This window comes from Enoplosus armatus, chromosome 12, assembly GCF_043641665.1.
Source record: "Enoplosus armatus isolate fEnoArm2 chromosome 12, fEnoArm2.hap1, whole genome shotgun sequence".
Classification (NCBI taxonomy): Eukaryota; Metazoa; Chordata; class Actinopteri; order Centrarchiformes; family Enoplosidae; genus Enoplosus; species Enoplosus armatus.
Window position 1 is genome coordinate 22,863,462 of NC_092191.1, and position 24,283 is coordinate 22,887,744.

Here is a 24,283-nt window from a genome sequence, read left to right on the forward strand (position 1 = left end):
GTTCAGGTTATGGGGAGCTCCCGTAGTGGGACAAAAAAAAAAAAAAAAGCTAAAAGCGCCATCACTGACCATGTTTCTTACCTAATACAAAGTGCAAGAAAGCGAGCACATTTGTGCGCTATGCTCCGGCCGGCCTCGAAGAAACACATCCGCACAATATCGATGAGCCGCGTCCGGGTTTTGGCCAACAGGCCCTCCTTTCCTTCTCTTAAGCTAAAAAGAAGACACAGGTTATATATATTATATATATATATATACATATATATATATATAACTAGTCGAAGTGGAAGGTAATGTCAGCCCTACCTGCAGGGTCCGTTGGAGAAAACCCCGGCCAGCCAGCACAAGATGTCTAGGATGAGACTTTGGGCGTGCTCGGTGGCCGGGCTGCCCTCCGTCCGCCGACACAGCGCATCCAGCAGCTTCTCGTGGAAGTCTAGGAACTGCAGCATAGCACAGCGCTGGACCCTGAAAAGCACAGGGGGACACAACGGGTTAACTTCCGCAACCATCCCATGCTCTGACCTTTTCTGTTAGATGCGTTTCACTGCTGCATGTGTGCACTCTTACGGTTGAGTGTTCATTATGACAACATTTTTTTTTTTCCCACCCGATGTCCCACCCCACAACAGCCATCTGATCTGACCTTTCTTTGGGTACTGACGTCTTCTTAAACCTTCTGATTGTGACCGAAACTTCCTGCAGCAGGTCGCAGCCTCGCAGGTTTTCTACTTTCTTCGAGGGTGCTGGGCTCTCCGTTTTCACCGCAGAGACCTTCTCCTACACACACACACAAAGATTAAAAATAAACAAAGAACTGATTATGTGTGTGTAGTTGGGTAGTGTCACTGTGTCATATTGCTGATTTTAAAACGTGTTTTTCTTTTTATTATCCATAGAGATGGCATGTATGTAATGAACATGGACATAGTTCGTGTTGCACAATACTCATTATGACTTTGGACATTTCCAATAGTTTTAAATGTATCTGATGAAAAATATGTACAATTTCATATAATTTGCTTTACAGTGGAAAACGAATATACTTAAAAGGATAGGTTCACAATTTTCCAAGTTTGTCTTAAGGCAATAGTCAGACATTTCTAATCATTCCTGCAGCTCATACTGGCCCTGAAGAGATCCCTTCCTAACATGCAAGTGACAGGGGACAAAAATCCCAGTCCTGGTTCTGTGCAAAAACGCATTACATTAAAAATAAGTTAAGTGTAAATATGACTGTGAGTTTGACAGATACTCACTTGATTTAATGAACTCGTACAAACCCGAAAAGAAACTCGGAGAACTGTGGATTTTGTCCCCCCATCAATTACACTTTGAGCACATTAGGAGGGAGTCTCTTAACGGTCAGTTTGAACAGGAGGAGTTTCGATGTCCATATGGGTATCTGACTATTGTTTTAAGACTTGGACTTGGAAGAGAAGCTGTGAATTTGTACCTTGGAGGCCTGAGCCCGTTGCAGCAGGGTAGACAGTGAGTGGGCTTTGGTGCCCTGGGGCTTGGCACTGGGCATTCTCAACACAGGCCGGGGGCTCTCCTCCATGCCCCTGTCGCTCACCGCTTTGATGTGAACCAGGAAGGAGCGGTACTTCCCTCCCGCCATGCCTGCAGTGGAGGGAGGAACAGGACAACTGAGGGAACACGCTTCTTAACATCACCTTCCTGAGCACAAAACATGTGAACTGCCGGGGATCGGGTAGATATGGCCGCCGTTACCTTTGACCAGCTTGGGGCTGGTGAGGCTGAGCATGCCCGCGTGGCCCGAGAGGTCCAGCCCACTGGCCAGCCACACTGGACCACACAGGATGTCCTCCTTGTGGTCTTCGAGGAATGGACACAGCATGGAGCCTAGAGCAAAACACATAAACCACTCTTTTACTCTGGGTGGATAATACGCACGTATGTAAAAGTTTCACAACGTTAACACACAGAATTCAACACAGCTAATGAAAAACCTGAGACTTTAACCCTCTAGACCCCATAGGGCCTGGGAGCGCCCGTCATTTTAAAACCATTCCCAGAGTGTCAAAAACACCGAAAATACTTCGAACGCCTTCAAGTTTTTTGTTTTGTTTTTTTTTTGACAGATTTTCCACCCTGTTTCCAAAAAACCTAAGCATTTATAAAAAGTATGCCGTAGTTAAAGCTTTCTGCTCAAAACTCACATTATTACCATCTTCCTACCTTCCTATTACCTTTTGATTTTTTTTCTCATATAAGTCGCCAAATACACTACCTGCTGCCACATTACTGTTGTTTGTTCTCATAACATTGCTGTGTGGCTTTTATTTTGAAAGCCTAGCGTTATGCAGTGGAGGATCGGTTTTGTTGTCAGACTCTGAATGTTGACTCAGGAAGCAAAACCGAGGGGGGGAAAAAAAGCGTTTGTGAGGAAGCTATTTACAAGAGTTTTAGTGTGTTGAATCAAAATCAATTGAAAAAAGCTACACATGCCACATATTTGGTATCAAATTAAACAGGAAGCCGTTTGTTTGGATTGAGTAGGAACATCAGCATTTGAGAATTCTACTGGGGTCTAGAAGGTTAAATCAGAAAAGACAACATTAAGTCCAACTGTGGCCACTAAAGCAGAGAAGACGCACTGTTAACCTCAGCCTGTATCAGTGTAACATTTGACATGCAGCACCAACAAACCAACAGCTTAATTCAAACACATCATTTATACTTTGGGCCAGAATTTTCTAAACTGTCTGTATTTTCTACCTGACGTCTCCTCTATGTCCATAAACTGGATGTCCTCTGTGAAGTCATGGAGCAGAGGCTGGCCGTTCCTCTCCCCGTTGGCATGGAGGACGCTGGAGAGGGGGAAGGAGATCTGTCTGTCCACCGCTGTCTCTGTTTAAAAGACACGGGAAGCAAGACACAGATTCAAAAACAGGTCCAGATTCATTTCAGCTGATGTCGGAAAGACAACGCCGAAGTTGCACGGTCACTAAAAGCTTTCTCAAAAAAGAAATCTCAAAGCAGGGTCCTCACCGCTGACTTTGCCCAGCCCAGGTGCTTTGTTCTTCAGTAAAGTGACCTGGATCTGAGGAATGTTGACGATGTTGGCATTCAGGACGAACTTGAAGTCCACATGGCCCACCATGCAGGCCTTGGGCAGCACCAGCTCGAACACGTGCTCGTCCCAGCTGGAGCTGCAGAAAGAACGCGGGTTACCAACCGCCTGGACATTACACTGAAGGCGACTCGTTATAGGGAGGAGCCCCCTTCCATTTGTTTTTAAAGCTTCCTATCCGAATGTTGAATTACAAAAGGAGATTTGACTACAGTAACAATATTATCGACTCATTTGTGCCGTTGCATGTCACTAACAATATTTAATTGAAGGGCTCCTTTAAAAAAAAAACATACATCTGTGAGCACCCGTATTTGAATTTAGTCTTATTTGGCCAGTTACGTGCTAGCTAACCCTGATTGGTTGTTTGATTCAGACCTGGTCCAGTTTTTTTAAAAGACTAAATAAAAAAGGGGGCGATCTCAAGATTTGTGTGGAACAGTAAGAGGCCCCCGAATGAAGGGGGTAGGGGGGCAGCTAAGTGGAACGTTTTGAAAATGAAACATTTTGAAGGAATGCAATTCGATTTACATGCACAGTCTATATTGGTTAACTACCAGCGGCTGGATTTTAATCTGGATAAACCAAAACAATGGCCCAAGGTAGCCCTCTAGGGTTAGGGTTTAAGACCTGCAAAAGGTTTCACCTTGAGTTTAAGGCCTCTTGTTTTGACCTATAGTTTAGGCATTGGGTACATAAAAGGTGCAAGAGCTTGCTGCAGTACAACTGGGGATAATGAGCCTTTTGACCACCTTTATAACCTTAAAAATAAGAGATATCCAATATTATTAAAGATTAACATCCAGAAACCACTCGACTTTCCATGTTAAACAGAAAATGGGAAAGGGAATCCGGCCTGGAAATATCTGAGGATGATTAGAAAGATACACGTGGAAGCCAGGCTGAGACTACTGACCATCGTCATATTTGTTGGGTTTGCCCTGCACTTTTTTCATATTAGCAAGAGGTGACTGAAGAAATAATCGACATTTTGAAATAGAAGTTCATTTGCTCTTTTGTCACATTATACCTGGGCAAAATCCAGGAGCAACTCGCAGCACAGGATGAGGAGCTCTTTGAAATTCTTTTAAAAAGCCATCATGCGGAAATGGCTGCAGGCAAACCCTCCAACAAAAGACCGCTGGACTGTAATTGTCTAATGAGATGAACTGTATGGAGAAACTGCCCTTTACCTTAAGACTGCGATGTGATCAATACAGTGCATCCGGAAAGTATTCACGGCGCTTCACTTTTTCCACATTTTGTTATGTTACACCCTTATTCCAAAATGGATTAAATTAATTTTTTTCCTCAAAATTCTACACACAACACCCCATAATGACAATGTGAAAAAAGTTTTTTTGAAATTTTTGCAAATTTATTAAAAATAAAAAACTAAGAAATCACATGTACATAAGTATTCACAGCCTTTGCCATGAAGCTCAAAATTGAGCTCAGGTGCATCCTGTTTCCACTGATCATCCTTGAGATGTTTCTGCAGCTTAATTGGAGTCCACCTGTGGTAAATTCAGTTGATTGGACATGATTTGGAAAGGCACACACCTGTCTATATAAGGTCCCACAGTTGACAGTGCATGTCAGAGCACAAACCAAGCATGAAGTCAAAGGAATTGTCTGTAGACCTCCGAGACAGGATTGTCTCGAGGCACAAATCTGGGGAAGGTTACAGAAAAATTTCTGCTGCTTTGAAGGTCCCAATGAGCACAGTGGCCTCCATCGTCCGTAAGTGGAAGAAGTTCGGAACCACCAGGACTCTTCCTAGAGCTGGCCGGCCATCTAAACTGAGTAATCGGGGGAGAAGGGCCTTAGTCAGGGAGGTGACCAAGAACCCGATGGTCACTCTGTCAGAGCTCCAGAGTTCCTCTGTGGAGAGAGGAGAACCTTCCAGAAGGACAACCATCTCTGCAGCAATCCACCAATCAGGCCTGTATGGTAGAGTGGCCAGACGGAAGCCACTCCTTAGTAAAAGGCACATAGCAGCCCGCCTGGAGTTTGCCAAAAGGCACCTGAAGGACTCTCAGACCATGAGAAACAAAATTCTCTGGTCTGATGAGACAAAGATTGAACTCTTTGGTGTGAATGCCAGGCGTCACGTTTGGAGGAAACCAGGCACCGCTCATCACCAGGCCAATACCATCCCTACAGTGAAGCATGGTGGTGGCAGCATCATGCTGTGGGGATGTTTTTCAGCGGCAGGAACTGGGAGACTAGTCAGGATAGAGGGAAAGATGAATGCAGCAAAGTACAGAGACATCCTGGATGAAAACCTGCTCCAGAGCGCTCTTGACCTCAGACTGGGGCGACGGTTTATCTTTCAGCAGGACAACGACCCTAAGCACACAGCCAAGATATCAAAGGAGTGGCTTCAGGACAACTCTGTGAATGTCCTTGAGTGGCCCAGCCAGAGCCCAGACTTGAATCCGATTGAACATCTCTGGAGAGATCTGAAAATGGCTGTGCACCGACGCTTCCCATCCAACCTGATGGAGCTTGAGAGGTGCTGCAAAGAGGAATGGGTGAAACTGCCCAAAGATAGGTGTGCCAAGCTTGTGGCATCATATTCAAAAAGACTTGAGGCTGTAATTGCTGCCAAAGGTGCATCAACAAAGTATTGAGCAAAGGCTGTGAATACTTATGTACATGTGATTTCTCAGGTTTTTTATTTTTAATAAATTTGCAAAAATCTCAAATAAACTTTTTTCACGTTGTCATTATGGGGTGTTGTGTGTAGAATTTTGAGGAAAAAAATGAATTTAATCCATTTTGGTATAAGGCTGCAACATAACAAAATGTGGAAAAAGTGAAGTGCTGTGAATACTTTCCGGATGCACTGTATATAAAACACTGCCTGTAACAATGTCAACAGGGTCTTTATGTTCCTGCACAAGTACTATGTTGCCCATGTCAACCCATTCGTTTTTGACTGAAAATATCAATGAAGTTACAAAACCTAGTTACCTATCACTCTGAAGCTTCCAGGTGCGGGTGTGCTGGGCGGCATCTCCGTGGTGCTGCTGGTGAAGGTGCTGCGGGTGGCGTCGCTGCTGCTGCTCTTGCTGCACCTCCACCCAGCACGGCGGCACCGTGGCCGAGAAGCGGGGGGTGAGCGTCTCGAAGCGGGTCAGCTCCACCAGCGACATCAGGCTCTCCGCGGTCAGCGGTTGATCCACAAGGAGGTCCACTCCTGCGACATCAGGCAAGTGTCAGATTAACAGAGAGGCCCAAAGAAAGTGAACACTGAACAATGTGTGTGGGTTTAATGGCCGAGGGTGTCGGTGCGTGTCCGGTCTACCTGTGATCCCAGGGCTAGAGGGGTTGGAGGAGGGCTTGGCCCCCTCGAGCAGCTGTTCAGCCCCTTTAAAAAGGGGGCCATCAATAAACATGTCTCCATCATCTATATCGTCACACACACCTCCAATTTGAAGGAAATGAAGTTCTCCACCTTTAGAGGAGAGCAGAAACAAGAATTTCTTTCACTTTCATTCTAACGCTGACCATAGCTGATTTATCTGTACAGCATATGAACTACTACTACTACTACAGTGAATGAAAGCAGGGCTTGACATTAATTGATGGTTTAATTGTGCATTTACTAACATTTTGAAAGCAGGTAAATTTTAGGTAAATTGATCACGTTTTGGAATGGAAACTGTTTTTAAGCCACACAAAACATAACGCAACGTAAATAAACATTTATGATAAAGGTCCCGTTACATTTGTTGTTAAATGCAAAGCGATATTATTTGTTTTAATTTATTTTGTTGCTGTTGAAATGTGCCCAGCATTCCAAGGCTGTAAGAATCAGTATCACGTCTTTTTGTCCTTACTTCTGTTTGGAGCGCAAAAACGTATTATTTATTATAATAATATAATTAAATTTTTTCATTTCATTTCAGTTATTATATTCCATGACTATACATTGTCAGATTTTTTGCAAGACCCCGCTATAGTTGTAGATTTTCTTAAATGTGTGTTGAATAAATGTTAACACTTTTTCAAATCTCAGAAAAAGAACAGAAAAAGAAACAGGAAAATTATTCACTGCTTCAGTGTTGTTTTTTTCCCCCAATTGCTTTTCGCCAAGAAACAGTAAAAATGCCGACGCACAGTGGACAGGAAATTGTTTGTGTTACTTTGACCAGAGCTAGGTTGCATCCCATGACACTTGCGAACATGCCCCACAGCCTCAAATGTTGGTCTTAAAGAAAACATGGCAAGAAAAACACCCAGTGCTCACTGCACAAATAATACAAAAAATACGGACGGTCACACACCCTACTAATGTTCACTTCAAAGACTTGTGCGCCCCCACGCATGGATGGCTACAGGCAGCATTGCGTTTGTTAGACACAAATTGTCAGAAACTGTTTTGCGCTAGAGGTGCAACGATTACTCAATCGAAAGAAAATGAGGCGCCAACTATTTTGATCATCGATAAATCATTTTAGTCATTTTTCAAGCAAAAACGGGCTTTGCTGCTTTTCTTTGTCATTTATGACGGTAAATGAGTAGAAGAGGGGTTTTGGACTGTCGGTTGGACAAAAGAAGCAATTTGAAGGAAATTGTGATGAGCATTTTTAACATTTTTTTAAACATTTTATAGACTACACGATTAACCGTGACAATAATCGGCAGATTAATCGATAATGAAAATAATCGTTAGTTGCAGCCCTATTATGCACGAATAAACCTGCACGTTGACAAGTGCTTTATAAACCTAAATATACAGGAAAATATACATATATGCCAATTGTGTATTAATCCACTGCTGAAAATAGTCCCGTATAGATACACTTTTAAGATTACAGAGTCTTTCTTTAAAAGATTTACGTCTTCAGTAGGAACGAATGGGACTTGGGGCTGAGCGCCACAGGAAGGCTGGGGAAGTCAGAAAGTATTGAGAGATGGAAACACGTCGTTGGTTTTGGGCTCTTCATGAGATTACTGACAATAAGACGATAAGACAGAACAACACCAGGTCCAACTTTTAAAAGGCATTCTTAAAATAGGAAACACCCAGGACTTTGTCAATGAAAAGGCCTTACTATTACTGAACACAATACATTAAATACAATCAAGTGAAAAATGCATAGAAACGCACACATACCAAGTAAACCCAAAAAGACATCCTTCATGAGGGCACGTTAAAGCCAGCCTGTCCATCCCAGTAGTCAACAGCGCTGTTGTCTACAGGGAAACAGGTCCAGGAAGGAAACACTCACCTTTGGTACAGGCACAAAGGCGATCGGTCCCAGAGCAATAGGTAACTGAGACAAAGGGGTCCGTCTCCTCTGCTGACCCCTCCTTCTTAGGCGGCTCCACCTTGGCCAGGACCTCCAACGTTGACAGGTCCAGTATCATAATGTACCCGGCCTGTGTGGTCACCACCAGGTGACCCAGGCCCGCCACCTCTAACCGTTTGCACTCCTTGTGGCTCGAGGCCGAGGTGGAGGGACTGGTGACCGTAGCGCTGGTGCTGGTTGTGGCTGCTCTACATGCAGTCCCAGTTCCAGAACCGGCAGAGCCTGCCGGGCCCGCACCAAACCCAGATGAGCCATTTTTTGACCCGGAGGGGAGGGCCTCCTCAGGAGCCTCCTCACTGTCATCCTCCCTGCTATCGAGCACATCTGGAGGAAGCAATATCAGAGAGGTGATGGCATCACAAGGGTCCCAGATCTGCTGCACCTTGATGGGTTCCTCATCCAAGGTGACGATACGGGTGGAATAGTTGAGTTTGTAGAGTGCAAGATAGCCTCCACTCCCACCACTCGGGGACCTCTGCTGCTGCTGCTGGTCTCCTGGGGGCAGAATGAGGGGTGTCTGAGGCGGCGACCCGCCTGGGTGGTGGCCTTCCACCCCATTGGCCACCGGGTGTAGGGAGTCTCCTTTGCGCTGGCTGCACAGGGCAGAGTGCAGACGGTTGAGATTGTTGAGAGCCTCCACTTGGTTTGTAGCGCTCAGAGACTCGGCGCTGGATGGCTGCAGGCCGACCAGAAGGTGCACGCCGTCCCAGCACGGCGTGATAGAGTCCACATAAAGATTCTCCTCTTCCAGCTGTTTGGGAAGCCTCAAGCACTGCACCAGCGCTCCGGGTCGAGGCGGGGTGGAGACAGTTGCTGCACCCAGTGTGCTCCATTTGTCTACGTGGCCGTCTAACCCTGCCAGATTAGTCGCCGCATCAGCAAACTGCTGAATGTAAGTGATGGGAGGATCCTGAAGAAGAAGTTGCTCATGTGTGTCGAACTCCATCTCTATAATCTGTGGCACAGTGAAGCCCTCCTCATGGAGCCCCTTGCTCATAAGGTTGTTCATTTGAGCAAACACCTGCCCTGAGGACTTGTCATCCACCTCTCTGATACTGTAAAGCAGCAGCACAGGTATAGTCCTGCGCATAGCCGGCAGAGAAGAGGGGCTTGGAGGTTGGGAGCCTGCAAGGTTAGAGAAGCCCTGCTCCTGGGCTGCAGTCTGGGGGTTGCAGGTCTCTATTTCCATGGGGCCCTGGTCCTGTAGAGGCCCAGGGGGGAAGGGCTCAGGGCCCTGAGTCCTAAGGGGACCATCTGTGGCCCTGCGTGTTGCAGCTGGGGCCGCGGGTGGGGGTCCAGCCATGGGAGTGCTGGATGCTGAGCGGTAGCTGAGCAGGCCTCCGGCCAGAAGGCAGGGGAAGGGAATGTTGTGGTGGTCAGGGACCTTGTCCTTTGCTTTGGCCTGGCTGTGGGCCTTGGCTTGGTTCAGTGAGGGATTGGCGCCGAGCTCCTCCAGGTCCTTGACCGTGTCCTCCAGCACGCTGGCCACCACCTCCCACTGGAGCTTCTCTGGCTGCTGGAGCACACTCAGCGCCGTCACCCCTAGGCTCACGTCCATGCTCTCCCACTGGGACTGCTGGCCTGGAACAGAAGCAAAAGAAGGAGGACTGAATTTTTTTTTTTCTTCCTGTCCAATGATGGAAAACGCTATTTTAATGAGGCTGGAGGCCAAACATCATGGTTTCAGAAATAGTTCATCCAAATCTTAACAACAAGGGCGGCACCACCACCACCCCTTACAAATGACAAACAGTAACTATTCAAGTCTTCATACCTGTTACTGACTCTGATCGGGAATGCTCATCACTGTCTGAATCCTCTAACTGGTCATCACTGGAAGAGAAGAAGTGGTTGAACAACATGAACTAACATGATAAAACACAAACTGACAACTATGACTCACTCACTGACACACACAAGATTGAGAAAGAAGTCACAGCATGTTGCAACTCCTTCATCCACGCTGTCGTTGCTGTTTTAGGATTTTGTTTTTGGACAGAATTGGGTAGCTGCTAGAAATAAACTTTTGGGTTCTGCTCCGTTCATTGAGCTCATTTTGACACATTAAGCTACTGCTGATACTCGTCACATCTTGAATGTGATTCACAATAAATGCAATTTAATGTAAAAGGAAGTGGTAGGTGAAACCACAAGGGTTGACCATGACCATTTCTTTAAAAAAAAGAATTTCTTGGGAAGTAGTTTTGTAATATTGCATGGACGAAGTAATGTGCCCCTGCGAGTTTAGGTATCGGTATAGGGACAGAAAACACTTTTTGTAACTGGGCGATGCAACATCTCAAAACCCAAGCAACATCTACAGACGCCTGCTGGCGCGAGCATAAACGAGGCCTAGGCCGGTCTCATTTCCCAGGTGTGCTAATACTTGTGGGGGGGGCTGCCATGACGCAGCTGCTCGTCTGTACTTTTGGTTCAGGTTGAGGAAGCTCACCTGGCTCATACTTTACAGTTCATGCCTCCAAGTTTGCCCTTTGTCGAGAAGGCTCTGCTGTACACATGTTGCTATAGCGTATGTAGGTGTGTGTGTGTGTGTGTGTGTGTGTGTGTTTCACCTGTCTCCCTCTAGCTTTGGCAGGTCAGAGCAGGAGGATGACTCCTCCAGCCAGGCCAGGGTTGGTCTCCGAGACTCGGTCAGCGTCTGCTGGCTCTGCTCGCCGCCGCACAGGATCAGCTGCCTCAGGATGGCCGGGTCGTACGGGTTGATGTCGAACTTCAAGTGGACCTATTCAGCACACGATCACGCTCTCTCGTTAAAATCAATAACAACATTCGCGACCTAACACGGCATGTATGACAGTGTCTCGCACGCTCACAGTTCCGACGCTCTGACCTTCATCATTTTGGAGACGTCCCAGATGCAGATCTTGCCCCTCTTGGTGGCAGCGGCCAGGAACTGCGGGCAGCTGCCGAAGCCGTAACACACGATCTTGTCCGCGCTGTCAGAGCTGTTGGGAAACTGGGCGGGGCTGGTTGCCAGTGTCACCGACAGCGGCACGTTCTGTGTGTGCTCGCCCTTCACAAATGGACAGTTGGGAGAATGTCGTTCGTGTTCGGACCTGGGGGGGGTGGAGAAATGTTGGGACATCATTGATATATGTCACAGGAGCTAAATAAACGCATTGGTTAATGATCTCCACTCACCACGGCTCATCTGTAGGTTCCCAACAGACCAGACACACACTGCAGGTAAAACACATGGCTCTGTCATCCCCTGTTGAGGCAGGCTGTGGGGGAGGGGGGCAAGAGGGGGGGGGGGTCAATAGAGCCTAAACACTTACACAATTACATTCCCCACTTGCCATGTTTATTATTCTGGAGAATCCTGAGTTTGTGTGTGTGTGTATATAGATATAGATATATAGATATAGAGTAAGCTGAGCATGCCGGAGGCCTGTATACTATAATATCAGATTGTTGGCATGACAACAAAGCACGAGTTTTAAGAGTTGTCTCCAAGGTTACATTCCGTTAGAAGTTTCTTCCTCTTAACTGAATGATCTTGTAGTGACCTGAAAAAAACAATGTGCTCGACCGTGCAGGTAAACAGGCCCCTTGACTGTACGCAAATATTGTGAACATGCACGACAGTAAACGGAGATGTTCTCTCCGAACCAACCTGGTGGTAAAACCCTGCTTGAGCCATTGGATCGGGCTGAGCCCACCTGTACCCAGCATGCGGCCACGATGTGAAGGTTTCCCTCCTGTTGGCCTCACTGTACATCAAAGATCTGTGGAGGACAACACGCACTTCAGGAACATGCCCAGTATTGGGTGTGCTGGGTATGTGTGGTATCACTATACCCCGTTTTGTAGTAGATTTATGTGTGAAATCCTTGTCATATGCACGCTGTGCATCATACACCACAACATGACACCTGCCTGTAGATATCATACTTACAAATGTATAATTAACAGGGTTCGTACAGAGTAAAATTCAAGCACTTTAAAAGAAGGTACCTAAACCAAAAACTTCCACTCTGAGAGCAGATGGTCGCCCTCATGAAGGACAACTCCCCCCCTTTTAATTTCTGTCCCCATGTCAGTCTATCTAGGTCCGACGCCAGGAGACAACAAACAAATAATGACAATGGGACAGTTTCATTTCAGATATTAAAAAAAGATTTTCTGGTTTACATGAGTGATTGTGTAGATGAAACAACGGATTATGTGGCATTTTTCAAGGAGTATATTCAAATTCAAACATATTCTCAAACTTAGATTAATTCAGGGTTCGTACAGGTCTTGTCCTCAAATTACCAAAAGGGCAATGGCGTTTGGGGGGGGGGGGCAGTTGTCTCTTTGTCTAGTTAGTAATCCAGCTGATTGGAGCATTTCTATGGGCTGCATGCATCAGTTATCCCCATATTCATTGTGACACATAACTATAATACCTGGAAAATAACACATAATGTTTATCCACTTCATGAAAACCAATGATGATAGGAAGAGAGACCAAGACCGACTGCACTGCTGCTGTGACACTGATTACCACCAGCCACCAACTCCCTGAAGAGGATCTTGGTGTGGTCAAAAAGCAAATCCTCACTGGGTTTCCTGCTTGCTCACCTATCTACAGAGCGCCCGGGGCCCACCCCAAGCTCAGGCCTGGCGCTCGACAAGAGGTAGGAGAGCCTGTCCATGATGGATGAGGCCACAGACAAGGCAGCTATGTTCTGGTTGATCTTCTTCAGCTCGTTGACGATGGCGCCGGCCACCAGCTTCAGCACGTGGTGGGGAAGATGGAAGGTCACCGTCGCCCACTGAGAGAAAGGAAGGTGAAGCCAAAAGGTCACAAAAGAGAAGAGAGATGGATTTAACAAAGTCAAACTGCCCGTTTTCTGAACAGGACAAGCATTCATTTGAGTGGAGAGCCAGTATTAAATATTTAGGATGTGTACTAAGTGTAAGAACCGGATTCGATGAGCAGAATCGAAATAGATCAAATTGAAACGAACCCTATCAATGGTGTGTATGTTATGTAAATATTTGTTTATGTGTAGGTTTCTTTATTTTATTGCTATACCAAAAAGAATCACAAAAAGAAATACAAAAATACTTTATCATTCATGACAAATGACTGCATATGGCGGCCTAAAATCTGCTGAAAATAAAAAAGGTAGGTTTTTGCTTTCAACAGCCACACTCAACATACAGTTTTTTTTGTCTGATCCACTTTTCCATGTCCAGCGTTCTAACGATTTATAGAGAATTCATGATGCTCCCAAACAGGAAAACTAAATCATAACAGAGGATCACAGAAGATGACATGGGCTAATGTGATTTGCATATTTTAGTAAAAAAAAAAAAAAAGAAAAAAAAAAAAACACAGCCAAAGCTTTGAAGTTTGAGTTCACACCTACCAACACAGACTGTAATTACACTACATTAAACTAGTAACACTGCAATTATTTGGATCATGGTGTAGCGAACAGAAACAAGTCAAATGCCAAATTTAACACCCTGTGCCGAACAGAATACAGTACATGCACAATGGTACAATCCACTAGCCCATGTGCATATACTACAGCTTTTAGAGAGGTGGGCAGGAAAGGTAAAAATGAAATCCATCAAGCAGGACGCAAAGTGACCGTTACATGTAGCTGGGACAGCATCAAGGAAAAGGTCCTGGACAATGCCCCAGGTTGGCAGTAGCTGTACTAGCTTTGCCCTGCAGTGGACTACCACCAGTGTACCAGCAGAGTGTACTGCCCGGCGGATTGGCCAAACATCAACCAAGTGGGCCGCTTCCATCAGCTGCGCCGGCCCAGGACTACAGTGACACATTGTGTACACACAGTGGGGTCAAGTTAACATGGGCTGAGCATGGGGTTTGCTGTGCACTGCATCTGTATCTTGTTGACTTGAATTGGTCGGGGTGCAAATAACACCTTATTATCAGGATGTTACATTAAAAACCGGCGGCATGGTGGTGCAGTGATTAGCACTGTCGCACGGGAGGTAGAGCAGGGTAGAGCAGGCTGGGGGTTCGATCTCTGGCTCCTCCATTGAGTTGCTCCCGATGGAGGCCAGCACCAGCATGGCAGCTAAGCCGCCATTGCTAAAACGCTTTGGGAACCGTTGAGGTTGAAAAGCTCTTATGAGTTTACCATTTATTCTTATATTCGAGTTCTTACAGCCTAGGAAATGTGTTTAATAATCATCAAATCATTTGACACCAACTTGAATATGTAAAAAAAAAAAGGAAAAACAGATGCATACCTAACAGATATGAGAGGGTTATTTGTTGTGTGACTTACTCTTGTGTAAGTCTTAGGGTTAAACAGAAAAAAAAAAGGGAGGTCAGCCAGGTTGTTTTGCATATCAAATGAAACCTGGGGTTAGCTCCGAAGTCAATAACAACCCTGGCAGACGGAGACACTGGCAGTTTGGTGGTAATGAAGGTGATTTGTTGCTGAAGTAATAGTGCTAAGCCGGCAATGCCAGCAGGAAGGCCAGAGCAAGGTACCTAAAAGACATAAGTCTGCTGTTGTTCAAGAAATAGCTCAGAAGTACAACTTTGGGAGTGTGAATGTTCATTTTGACAGGCCTAGAGGGCCTCGATGGTTCCCCACTGTCATATCCACCACAACAGTGTAAAATATAGCTCTTTTTACGAGCTAGACAGATAGTATTGGTGTATATGTCAGCTTTTGCTATGTTTATGTTACGAAGGGACTCTCCTCAATCCTCTCTTGCCAGGTGGGAAAACTTGGGAGGACTTAGTGGGAAAGCACTAAAACAAAATGCCATTATTATAGAAACCGTGTGAAATGTCAATCTTCTTATCTGATCGTATCCAGCTCGTGTTACACTTGACCTACCGCATGTCTTGCCTTGTCATTCAAAGAAGGAAAAGAACTGACTTCCTTTCACATGTTGGTTCACGTTCCTCAAGAGTATGACGGCATGGTGAGTTTTATAAAGCAAACAGGGATTGCAACGATCATCCTCGTGTTTAACAAATTCCCAATAGGCTGGGATAGCAGCGCCGCCTCTTCCCCCATACCCAACTGAGGCTACTTCTATACCTACCTGCAATCTTGTTTTCTCCCTACAACCCCTGATGAATAAGCTGCCAAGTCAAAGACATTAGACCTTCATGTAGCATCAGCTCTACATGGTTCGCCTGGATCTTTGGTTTAACACATGAAACTGTGCTTGATGTTAGCAACACAACAGTGGCAAACACAGACACTGCCTTATTAGTGCCGTTTTCAAGTGTTTCCAGACCCGTGTTTGTACAGCTTATGCAACCTGCAACACCTGTGCAAGCTGACGCAGACCGGGAGGTTTATACCAACATACTTTGTGTCACTCATATGCTGGCACGCCTTTCGACATTAATCGCTTCTCCTTATTGTACTGGAGGTGTGCCAGTTTTATTCATTAACATTATTACTGTAGGTGGGCCTCTTGAATGTGCAACGTGAACAGCAGCTTTGTTTTGTTTAGCCGCAAAAGAGCACCCTTATACAGGTCAAACCATAGGCTGTATAGAAAGATGGACGACATGACAGCTCCCTGAAAGTGAAGCCAAAACATCTCGATCACCCCCTGGTGGCTGGCTGCAGTACATGTCATAAACCCCGGCCCCCTCCTTGTTAGAGAATGGAACATGGGCCAAACCACTTGTTACTTACTACTTGATCATTTTTCTGATAAGTTTGGTTTTAATTAGTTACTTGATGCTATAAATTGGGTCGGGCGGGTGTATAGGCGGAACCTCGATACTGTGGTTCCACCCCCCTGATCACCACTGCGCAGACTTTGACTCCAAATGACAACACCAGCGCAAGATGGCAGTCTGGCTTCATTTTTGTACAGACGCGTCGGCCATCTTTCTAAACAGTCCATGGGTCCAAAAAAAAAAAAAAAAAAAAAAAAAAAAAAAGGTGGAGCAACCACAACTGGGCCAGCAAAGCCAGACTCCTGGTCTGTCTACCTTGCGCTACTGTGGCCATGGCTTGCTATGCTACCACAGGACTGACATGGGACTGACGAAGAGGAAACAGGCTGCCACAAGCTCTTCCTCACAGTTCCTCAATTTCAGCTCGGCCTGTGAGCAAGACCAATAACGCGTCTGCTTGTCGTGACAACACCATTTACCGTAATATTCTTACCACAATAATCACAGCGTGAACATTTTATACCGTCAAATCCCTAAAATGCATTGCTACTTATTCTTTTTACCTTAAATAAGGAAAAGCAAACGGAAGGCGTCTATTCCCACAGGATGGTACAAGACAACAAAAGCACCTCTTGAAGGGCTGTCGGGACTAACCTTGGCCACTTTGTGATTGGCTGCTGTCTCGTGTGAGGTATTCTTCAGGCCTTCTTTGAGCTGGGTGATAAAGAGTTCATAGCCCTCTGTGTTGGACACATCAATCTTGTCCTGACAAGCTGACAGCATCTGCTGGGCCTGAAAAGACACACAAGCACACACACACACACACACACACACAGATATATATATATATATTACATATAGTTATAACTGCAATGAAAAAATGGTTTCTTGAGTTGTTCATGCATGACAATCAAAGTCAGAAACTATGAACCTTACTAGCTGGGAAGCAGGCTAATACAATTCTGAAAGACGACCAACTGTCGATTACACTGTCTAAATAGTTCAGGTTACCAATATAATAATATCAAAGTGTGTTTTCATGATGGAAAGCTATGTCTACGCCAGAAAACACTGATGAATGAGCACCACAAAGTAGCCGAAGTAGCTCCCAAGAGGCTGGAGAGGGTGCCTTCGAAGTATACTGAATGAACTCAGGGACTTCAAGCAGGACCTTTATGGGTATCTATTACGTCATTATTTTGACCAAATTGTTAAAAAATGACCCACTGGATATGGGTGAGCCAGTGCTTTTAGGAGCCTACTCAGACAGAGGCATTATATCCAGACTGTAAATGGTAATGGTGAATGGACTTCACTTATATAGCGCTTTTCAACCCGTGACAGTCCCCAGAGCGCTTTACAGACACACGTTCGCACGCCAATGGCGACCGAGCTGCCATGCAAGGTGCCGGCCTCCATCGGGAGCAACTTAGGGTTCAGTGTCTCGCTCAAGGACACTTCGACATGTGGATGGCCCAAAGCAGAAAGCACACTTTACAGGAGAGGATTCAATCAACTGGCATGTCTTTTGGGTCCAGTAATAAAGACATTTCTGGTCAAAGATGCACAAAAAAATACCTTTCCAGTTTTGCACTTTTTTAGGGAAAAAAAGTGGACTTCATTGTGGGCAACGAATATTTATCTGGTGTCCTGATATCTGCTTGTAAAAAAAAAAAAAAATACATCGGTATGCACTGGCTGCTTCCTGATTCCCCCACAATAGAGGAATATAGTTAATGAACAGATTTGCCAAGTTGTGGTCAAAATGGGTTTCTTATGTACGACAAAAGCCAATTTTTGAAGTACTCTGAAACCTAAATTGTTTAAATAAGTTTAGTTCATGCTTCATTTTTTTATGTTTCCCAAATTCCACTGTCATTTTAATATTAAAAACGCTATACATTGTGGGTGATTCCATTAGTAAAGTTCACAGAGTAACGGACTTTTGGAAAGTTTTGCATAAAGGGCTCAAAAGGTCGACAGAGAACCCTCAGGCACTTGCAGATTTCGCAGTGGGACACCACTTGATGCATCGTGGACTTAACGGGAGCACATGTCGCACAAGTCTGTGAGCAACAGGGCTTACATTCTGATTGTGGAACAAAAGGCTTACTGTAACCATATCTATCCGGCCAAACAACAACACCATCTCTGTGAGGCACTTCCGGGTGTAAAATATGCACTCTTCTCTTACCTCTGTGACCGGCAGCTCCAGCTGAACCATATCCTCAGGCTTGGCCACCGGTGGCTGGAGAGCCGTGTCCAGGAGCAGGATGCCGTTCAGGTCCTTCCTGCATCCAACTGCATAGTCGTCCACAAAAAGCACCTTGTCCACGGCGGGAAAGTACTGACACCTGACACGACCGCCAGGTTTAGCTGTGACAGCAACAGAGGACAGCACACAGGGTCAGGGGGGAGGAGGACATTACTTCAAGAAAAACACGACATGTCAGTTACATTTACCTTTGGTGGAGTGCATGTTTGAGATAATACAGTTATGCGCCATGTTCGGTCTACCATCTTGTGACAAAAAAAACAAAACAATCAAAACCAAACATTTGTTCTGAGAGGCCACCTTTTAAACCGATAGCATGGACGACTGGACGGACTATTTACTCATGACACTTTGCACATAGAGCAGGTCTAGGCCGTACTCCTTATGATGTTATTACAGAGAGCCAACAGTTCCCACCATGAGCAAGACCTTTGGCGACAGTGGCAAGAAAAAACCTCCTTTTAAGAGGCAGAAACCTCGAGCAGAACCAGGATTCTAGATGGACGGTCATCTGCTTTGACCGGTTGCGTTGGACAGACAGAGAGAGAGAGAGAGACAGAGAGACACCAACACAGACAGACACGTATAGCAGCACCAGTAATGGCCATAATAACTATAATAATAACTGAAATATGACTAATAACAGCAGTTACAGCTGTAATAGTAACTGAGATATGACTAATAATAGCAATAACAGCTTTAATTTCTCCAATTCTGCTCTTCTCTACGGTGAAATAGAAAACACAGGCATATTTACCAGCAGTTTTTGCTACTTTGCTGAGTTGCCTTCGGGTTTTATATTACAAACATTACATTATAAATGGTGTTTAGTGGACAAAAAAAAAAAAAAACAGAAATCAAAACAAACAGAAGATGAAACACCCACTCCTGTCTCATCTGCGCTCTTACCACAAACTGGCATTAATGTTAAACAAGGAACAGACCATCTATCAAAACGTGATATCTCCTATTACTGCTGGAATATTACCATAATCAAAACAATGAAGGAGTCACGTGTCTTTTCACCTGAGATTGGCACCCTGCAACATAGTCTGCAGGTTGAGGTGACAACAGCTTGCCGTTATTGCCACATACTGAAGTTCAACAACAACAAAACGTCAAAACCTGTCCCTGCAGATCCCACTAATGAGGAATGTACTGGATGTAAACTATTTGCATCTGACTGAATACCGTATGGATGAGCATGACTTGATGCTGCCGTCACATCACTGATAAATAAGAGAGTTTACATTCTGAAAAAGGTCTTTGTGATCAGACTGGGGGAACAGAATTCTAACCTAATCTGTTTAAATATGACAATTACTGGCCGCTAAACAGATAAGATAGATGATATAAGAATGATATATTGGAACCGATTTCTCTCTCTTGATATAGAGTGCTGCAGGATTGAGTCCTAAAACTAATACTAACAATTAGTTCGCATTTTAACTCTTCCGGTTCCCTCATCTTGAAGTGAGTGGGGTTTTTTTTTTATTAATGGATTTTTGGTTAGATGCCGATAATAAGGTCCGTGGTTAACACAAGCGTTTTGTTCTACAACATCAAATATGTCACTAGATACCCCCCACTCGTGAATTTTGAAGGTTTTGCGTGTCTTAAAAAAGGCGGTTGCTAACAAGCGGCTAAATGAGACTATAGATGTCGTCGCGGACATTAAACGTCTTCACGCCGAACACGGAAAGTCATCTACTCACCAGTCCGCCTTTACAGCCTCGTTGTGTTTATACTCTATATCTATATCTATCTATATTCTCTTAAAAGTGAAGCTTAGTGGTGGTGATGTTGAAGTAATGCGCATACAAGCATTTTACTTCTGGTTATTATATTATATTATATTATATCATATTACATATTAGTACAGGTGCTAAAGGTCGGGTGTTTTTTTCTGCACTAAACATCACAGTTATGGATTTTATTGTCGCCAGAGGGGAATCTAGTTTCCAGAGTGCATTACGTGTGCCTCCAGAGCAAAGATACATTTACATAAAACAACACAATGCAAATACATTGCATACGTTGTTGTGATTAATGAGCTATGGAATTTAGCACTGCTTTAGCCCAGGGGACAAATCTTCCACTAAAAACGTTCCTTTCTCCATCCGAGTGTCCTGTATCTGCGACCAGATGGGGGCAGAGTTTAAAGTGGGTTGAGGGGGGGATGTCCAGGGTCATGTGCTGATGGTGAGTACCATGCGAGTGATAGCTCCGTTATTGAGATCTGAGAGGTGTGGGGGGGGCTGGGAGACCAATGATTGTGGAAGTAGTGTATGAGACAGACAGCATAGTGAGAAAACAAGGGGCGCAGTAGAGTATTAAGCCTTTGTAAAGTAGTAAAAAACTAACCTTAACCCTAAAAAATGCTGGTATGAGTATAGGCTGAAAATAGGTAATCAGGTAATCAGCAGGGTCATAGCCAGGATACTGGCTTGAATACTGAGGTTATGCCCATAGCGTAATTTCTTCATTTATTTGGAGTTTTCCGGTTTTTCCTTGACCTAAACATTTTTCTACTTCATTTCTTTTCTTTTTTACAGTTATATGTCAGTGCTTCCCCCAAAACACAAATGAAAAAAACATGTCAATGTGCCAACTATCAGTTACAGGAGGTAAACTTGCACTTCGGGGAATTCGAAAACCCCACGTACATGCTGAAGACATGAAGACACCACAGTGGCAGTAGCTGTGGCCCTGGTAACCACAGGGGACTGTCACACGCTATCATCATGAAGTAAGTTTCGGCAAACAGTTAGCTTGACAGAGAAAAGCATATCTCCAATCATGCATGCAAACGCTGTCAAGATTATCATTGAAAGGGGGGGGGGGGTGAGGGGCCAAATTCACAGGAGCACAAAGTACAACAAAATGAAAGCAAAGCAATATTTCTAGCTTGTGTGATCCTAAAACTAGCATAGAAAGCAGGTCATATATTACAAGCACATGCAAATTGTTAGTGAAATAATAACTTCTCTAAAGCGGTAATATCCAAATCACTCTTTCCCCACACTTGAGTGTCGTCGGACTGAGGGGAATACTGGTTTACTGTATGAGTTGCTCCGCTTTGTGCACATGGTTAGCAGAAGAGGAGCTGCAGCGGTCACATCCACCAGACAGCAAACTTTCACTGTTTGACAGATTTCCATCTGTTGGGTTATTTTGGAACGTGAACTGGGTGGGCGAAGCAGAAATGCAGTGAGGAGTAAATATGACAAGAGGGATTTGATCATAACCTTAGTTTTTTTTCAAAGGCGAAAAAAAAAGGTATAGAATGTAAATTCAACGAGACAAAAAAAAAAAGGAAACCTTTCAACCATCCAAACATTATGCCAGCCTGTTTCCATTCTATCGTTCTCTGTTAATGAGTCTCACAACACTGGACAGTATGGACAGAAATGTGCCACTGCTTTTCAAAGCAAGGTATGAAACCGATCTGACAAACATAAAAATCCATCCAAGAGAGGGTTCAACTGGGCTGCACCTTCTATTCATCACGACCGACACAGCAAAACCAGGAGCCTCTGCTGAAAAATCCCGTTCAGAAGGTGTAGTGTTACTTTCATGAGCACTGTGAACTTACACAGCGTCCATGGGACTCCAATATGCTATTAATATTAGCTATCTGCTGCTTAAACATTCCTCTAAAAACATAAATGGGTGGTGATGCTGCGGTTGTTTGGAAGTCTTATGGGTATTCCATCAAACAAAGATGTCTATCTCCAAAAAAAAAAGCCCTATCTCGCAAAAAGACCTTTATCTTAAAGTTATCAGAAACAAATGGGCTACAGCTTATCAAACACAATGGCCAGTGCAAGAGTTCTGCAACCATACAGTATCTATGAGAGCGACTCTGTGTGTGTGTGTGTGTGTGTGTGTGTGTGTGTGTGTGTGTGTGTTAATACAGTTTACAGTCAACGGCCTCATTAACAAAAACTAGAGGGATGCTTTCATCCAGGTCTTATCATTCCAAACATTACTGTAAAATCACAGTAAATGCTTTGTATGGAAACAGGTGCTAATAAACAATTGCTTTGCCTTGCTTTATGTTGAAATGTATTACGTTTGCTTCAAAATAAAAGTCATAAATTAGCAAAATGTAAGATGTAAACAAATAGTTACTGTTACCTGTCTATAGGACATACAATCCCAAGTGTGTTCATGCATTTCTTTCAGAATAAAAAAATATATATATAAACACTATGACACATGCTGTGATGTGTAAACAAAGCAGAGAAAACAGTGCTGAACGTTGGCCAGGCGAGCGCCGTTTGAGAAACTCTTGCGGAAACCTCCTATGCAACCTGCTGTCAGTACATTGTGACAGGACAATGCGAGCTGACATGTAACATCAACAAGACAAGTGTTGGGCTGCTGATTCGACCGGATAAGCCGAGTTATCCCGGCAAGCAAGCATGTTCCCATTAACTTACACCAACTCCACAGCATCAAGTCAGTTTTACTTCAGCATCACACCAATGCCTCCAAATGACTTGCAGTGCGCACGATAAGCTGTAAGGTTAATAAGCTAGAAGAGCCGCTAGCTAGCTCGGTGGCTATCACATTAATTCACATTAACGCGTCGTGCTACCTTGATATATTAGGCGTGCTACTTCGGGTGTCCAAGATAAGAATCGTAACGTACGTCTAACGGCATATCGTGACTGGCCACTAGAATGACAGGGAAAGGTTGCCCGGCTAACTAGCGTTGTGCTAAGTTAACTAGCTAGCTATTAGCTTGCATGGTAGATATGTCATGTAGCAAATGTGGTAAGCTGTAACGTTGACGTTAGCCGACATTGGCTTTCAGGAAGCAGTCGTTTAAATTTCGTCACAAACAGATGAACGGCCGTAGATTGTTGTTTTAAAGACAAAAGCGGAACCGGCTAAACGATTCCGGTTAGCCAAATAATATAACTAGGCCCGAAGATAACTGCTAGAAACAGCTAACGTTAGCTGGCTGGGGTTACAACTCAGCCTGTGTCGTGTTTAGCGTCTGTTGACAATCAGTGGTTGGTTTGTCAAAACTGAAACTGTTGGTGTCAGGGCTTGACAGAGAGTCCGGTGCTTACCGTGCAATGCTGAAGCCTGGAGAATGGCCCCCGAAGTCCCGTCAATTACTTTTATACTGCCGCGGCTGGTAACGGCCAAGATAGCGTTGAGGGCCGGGTGGTAGGAAAGGCTTCGCAGGCCCACCTCGTCGCAACGCAGGCAACCGTCTCTCAGTACAATCCAGTCTGAGGAGGTGGACGAGCCGGAGCCCGGCGAGGCCGCGGCCGCCATCTTTCCTTATTTTCCCCTTCCCTTCCCTTCTGGGGTTTGTAAGGATCCGATGATACACGTAATACTGCTAAATCTATAAGACTAACTCCGAACTATCACTCCTCTGCCACTGCTGACTCCCTTCTGCGGCTTCTTCTCCTCCGCCCGTTACCGCAGCAGTGGCTATTCACCATCAGCGCTGAGGAACTCCAGGCTGGGCTTTCTGTCAGCTACACGATAGGTAAACGGAGCTAGCGTATCTCCGCGCCTCCTCCCGCGAGAACACCAAGTGCAAACGAGAGCAACGGATGGACAAAATAATAGCAACACCAAAATAATAGCCCTGTAACAAATAACAACCAAGTACCAATATTTCCATCGTTGATTTATTTTTCCGTCACTTTTGTTTTTCTCTTTTTCTTATTATTATCCCAAAACAGACAGGGAAACAAGAAAGATCAAATCCCACCACACTCCTCAGTTTTTTGTTGCCACGAATATTGGCTGCCCCATAATAATATTATATAGTTAGACAAAACCATTCCTCCTGATGGCTTCGGCCTTTGCAAAAAAAAAAAAAGTAAATAAATAAATGTTGACGTAGATTTTTCCAGGGCACTGCTTATTTTTATTAGTTAGCCGATAAATCCTTTATTGCCTTTAAA

At 44.7% G+C, this 24,283-nt stretch overlaps 1 protein-coding gene across 1 annotated transcript in view; it reads right to left on the reverse strand.

Moving 5' to 3' along the window:
• The window catches only part of birc6 (baculoviral IAP repeat containing 6), a 111,884-nt gene extending 88,183 nt beyond the window's left edge, over window positions 1–23,701 (reverse strand). Inside the window, exons 1-20 of the mRNA XM_070916557.1 lie at window positions 23,429–23,701; window positions 18,264–18,445; window positions 16,724–16,861; window positions 13,009–13,202; window positions 12,059–12,170; window positions 11,584–11,666; window positions 11,273–11,498; window positions 10,995–11,164; window positions 10,196–10,254; window positions 8,664–10,002; window positions 8,341–8,552; window positions 6,411–6,560; window positions 6,077–6,302; window positions 3,016–3,176; window positions 2,743–2,874; window positions 1,735–1,866; window positions 1,457–1,623; window positions 647–780; window positions 307–468; window positions 82–213 (exon numbers count right to left, since the gene is read on the reverse strand). Coding sequence (XP_070772658.1) covers window positions 82–213; window positions 307–468; window positions 647–780; window positions 1,457–1,623; window positions 1,735–1,866; window positions 2,743–2,874; window positions 3,016–3,176; window positions 6,077–6,302; window positions 6,411–6,560; window positions 8,341–8,552; window positions 8,664–10,002; window positions 10,196–10,254; window positions 10,995–11,164; window positions 11,273–11,498; window positions 11,584–11,666; window positions 12,059–12,170; window positions 13,009–13,202; window positions 16,724–16,861; window positions 18,264–18,445; window positions 23,429–23,639 — 4,322 coding nt within the window. The 5' untranslated portion in view covers window positions 23,640–23,701. The remainder of the gene's footprint in view (window positions 1–81; window positions 214–306; window positions 469–646; window positions 781–1,456; window positions 1,624–1,734; window positions 1,867–2,742; window positions 2,875–3,015; window positions 3,177–6,076; window positions 6,303–6,410; window positions 6,561–8,340; window positions 8,553–8,663; window positions 10,003–10,195; window positions 10,255–10,994; window positions 11,165–11,272; window positions 11,499–11,583; window positions 11,667–12,058; window positions 12,171–13,008; window positions 13,203–16,723; window positions 16,862–18,263; window positions 18,446–23,428) is intronic.
• Between the last annotated feature and the right edge of the window lie 582 nt (window positions 23,702–24,283).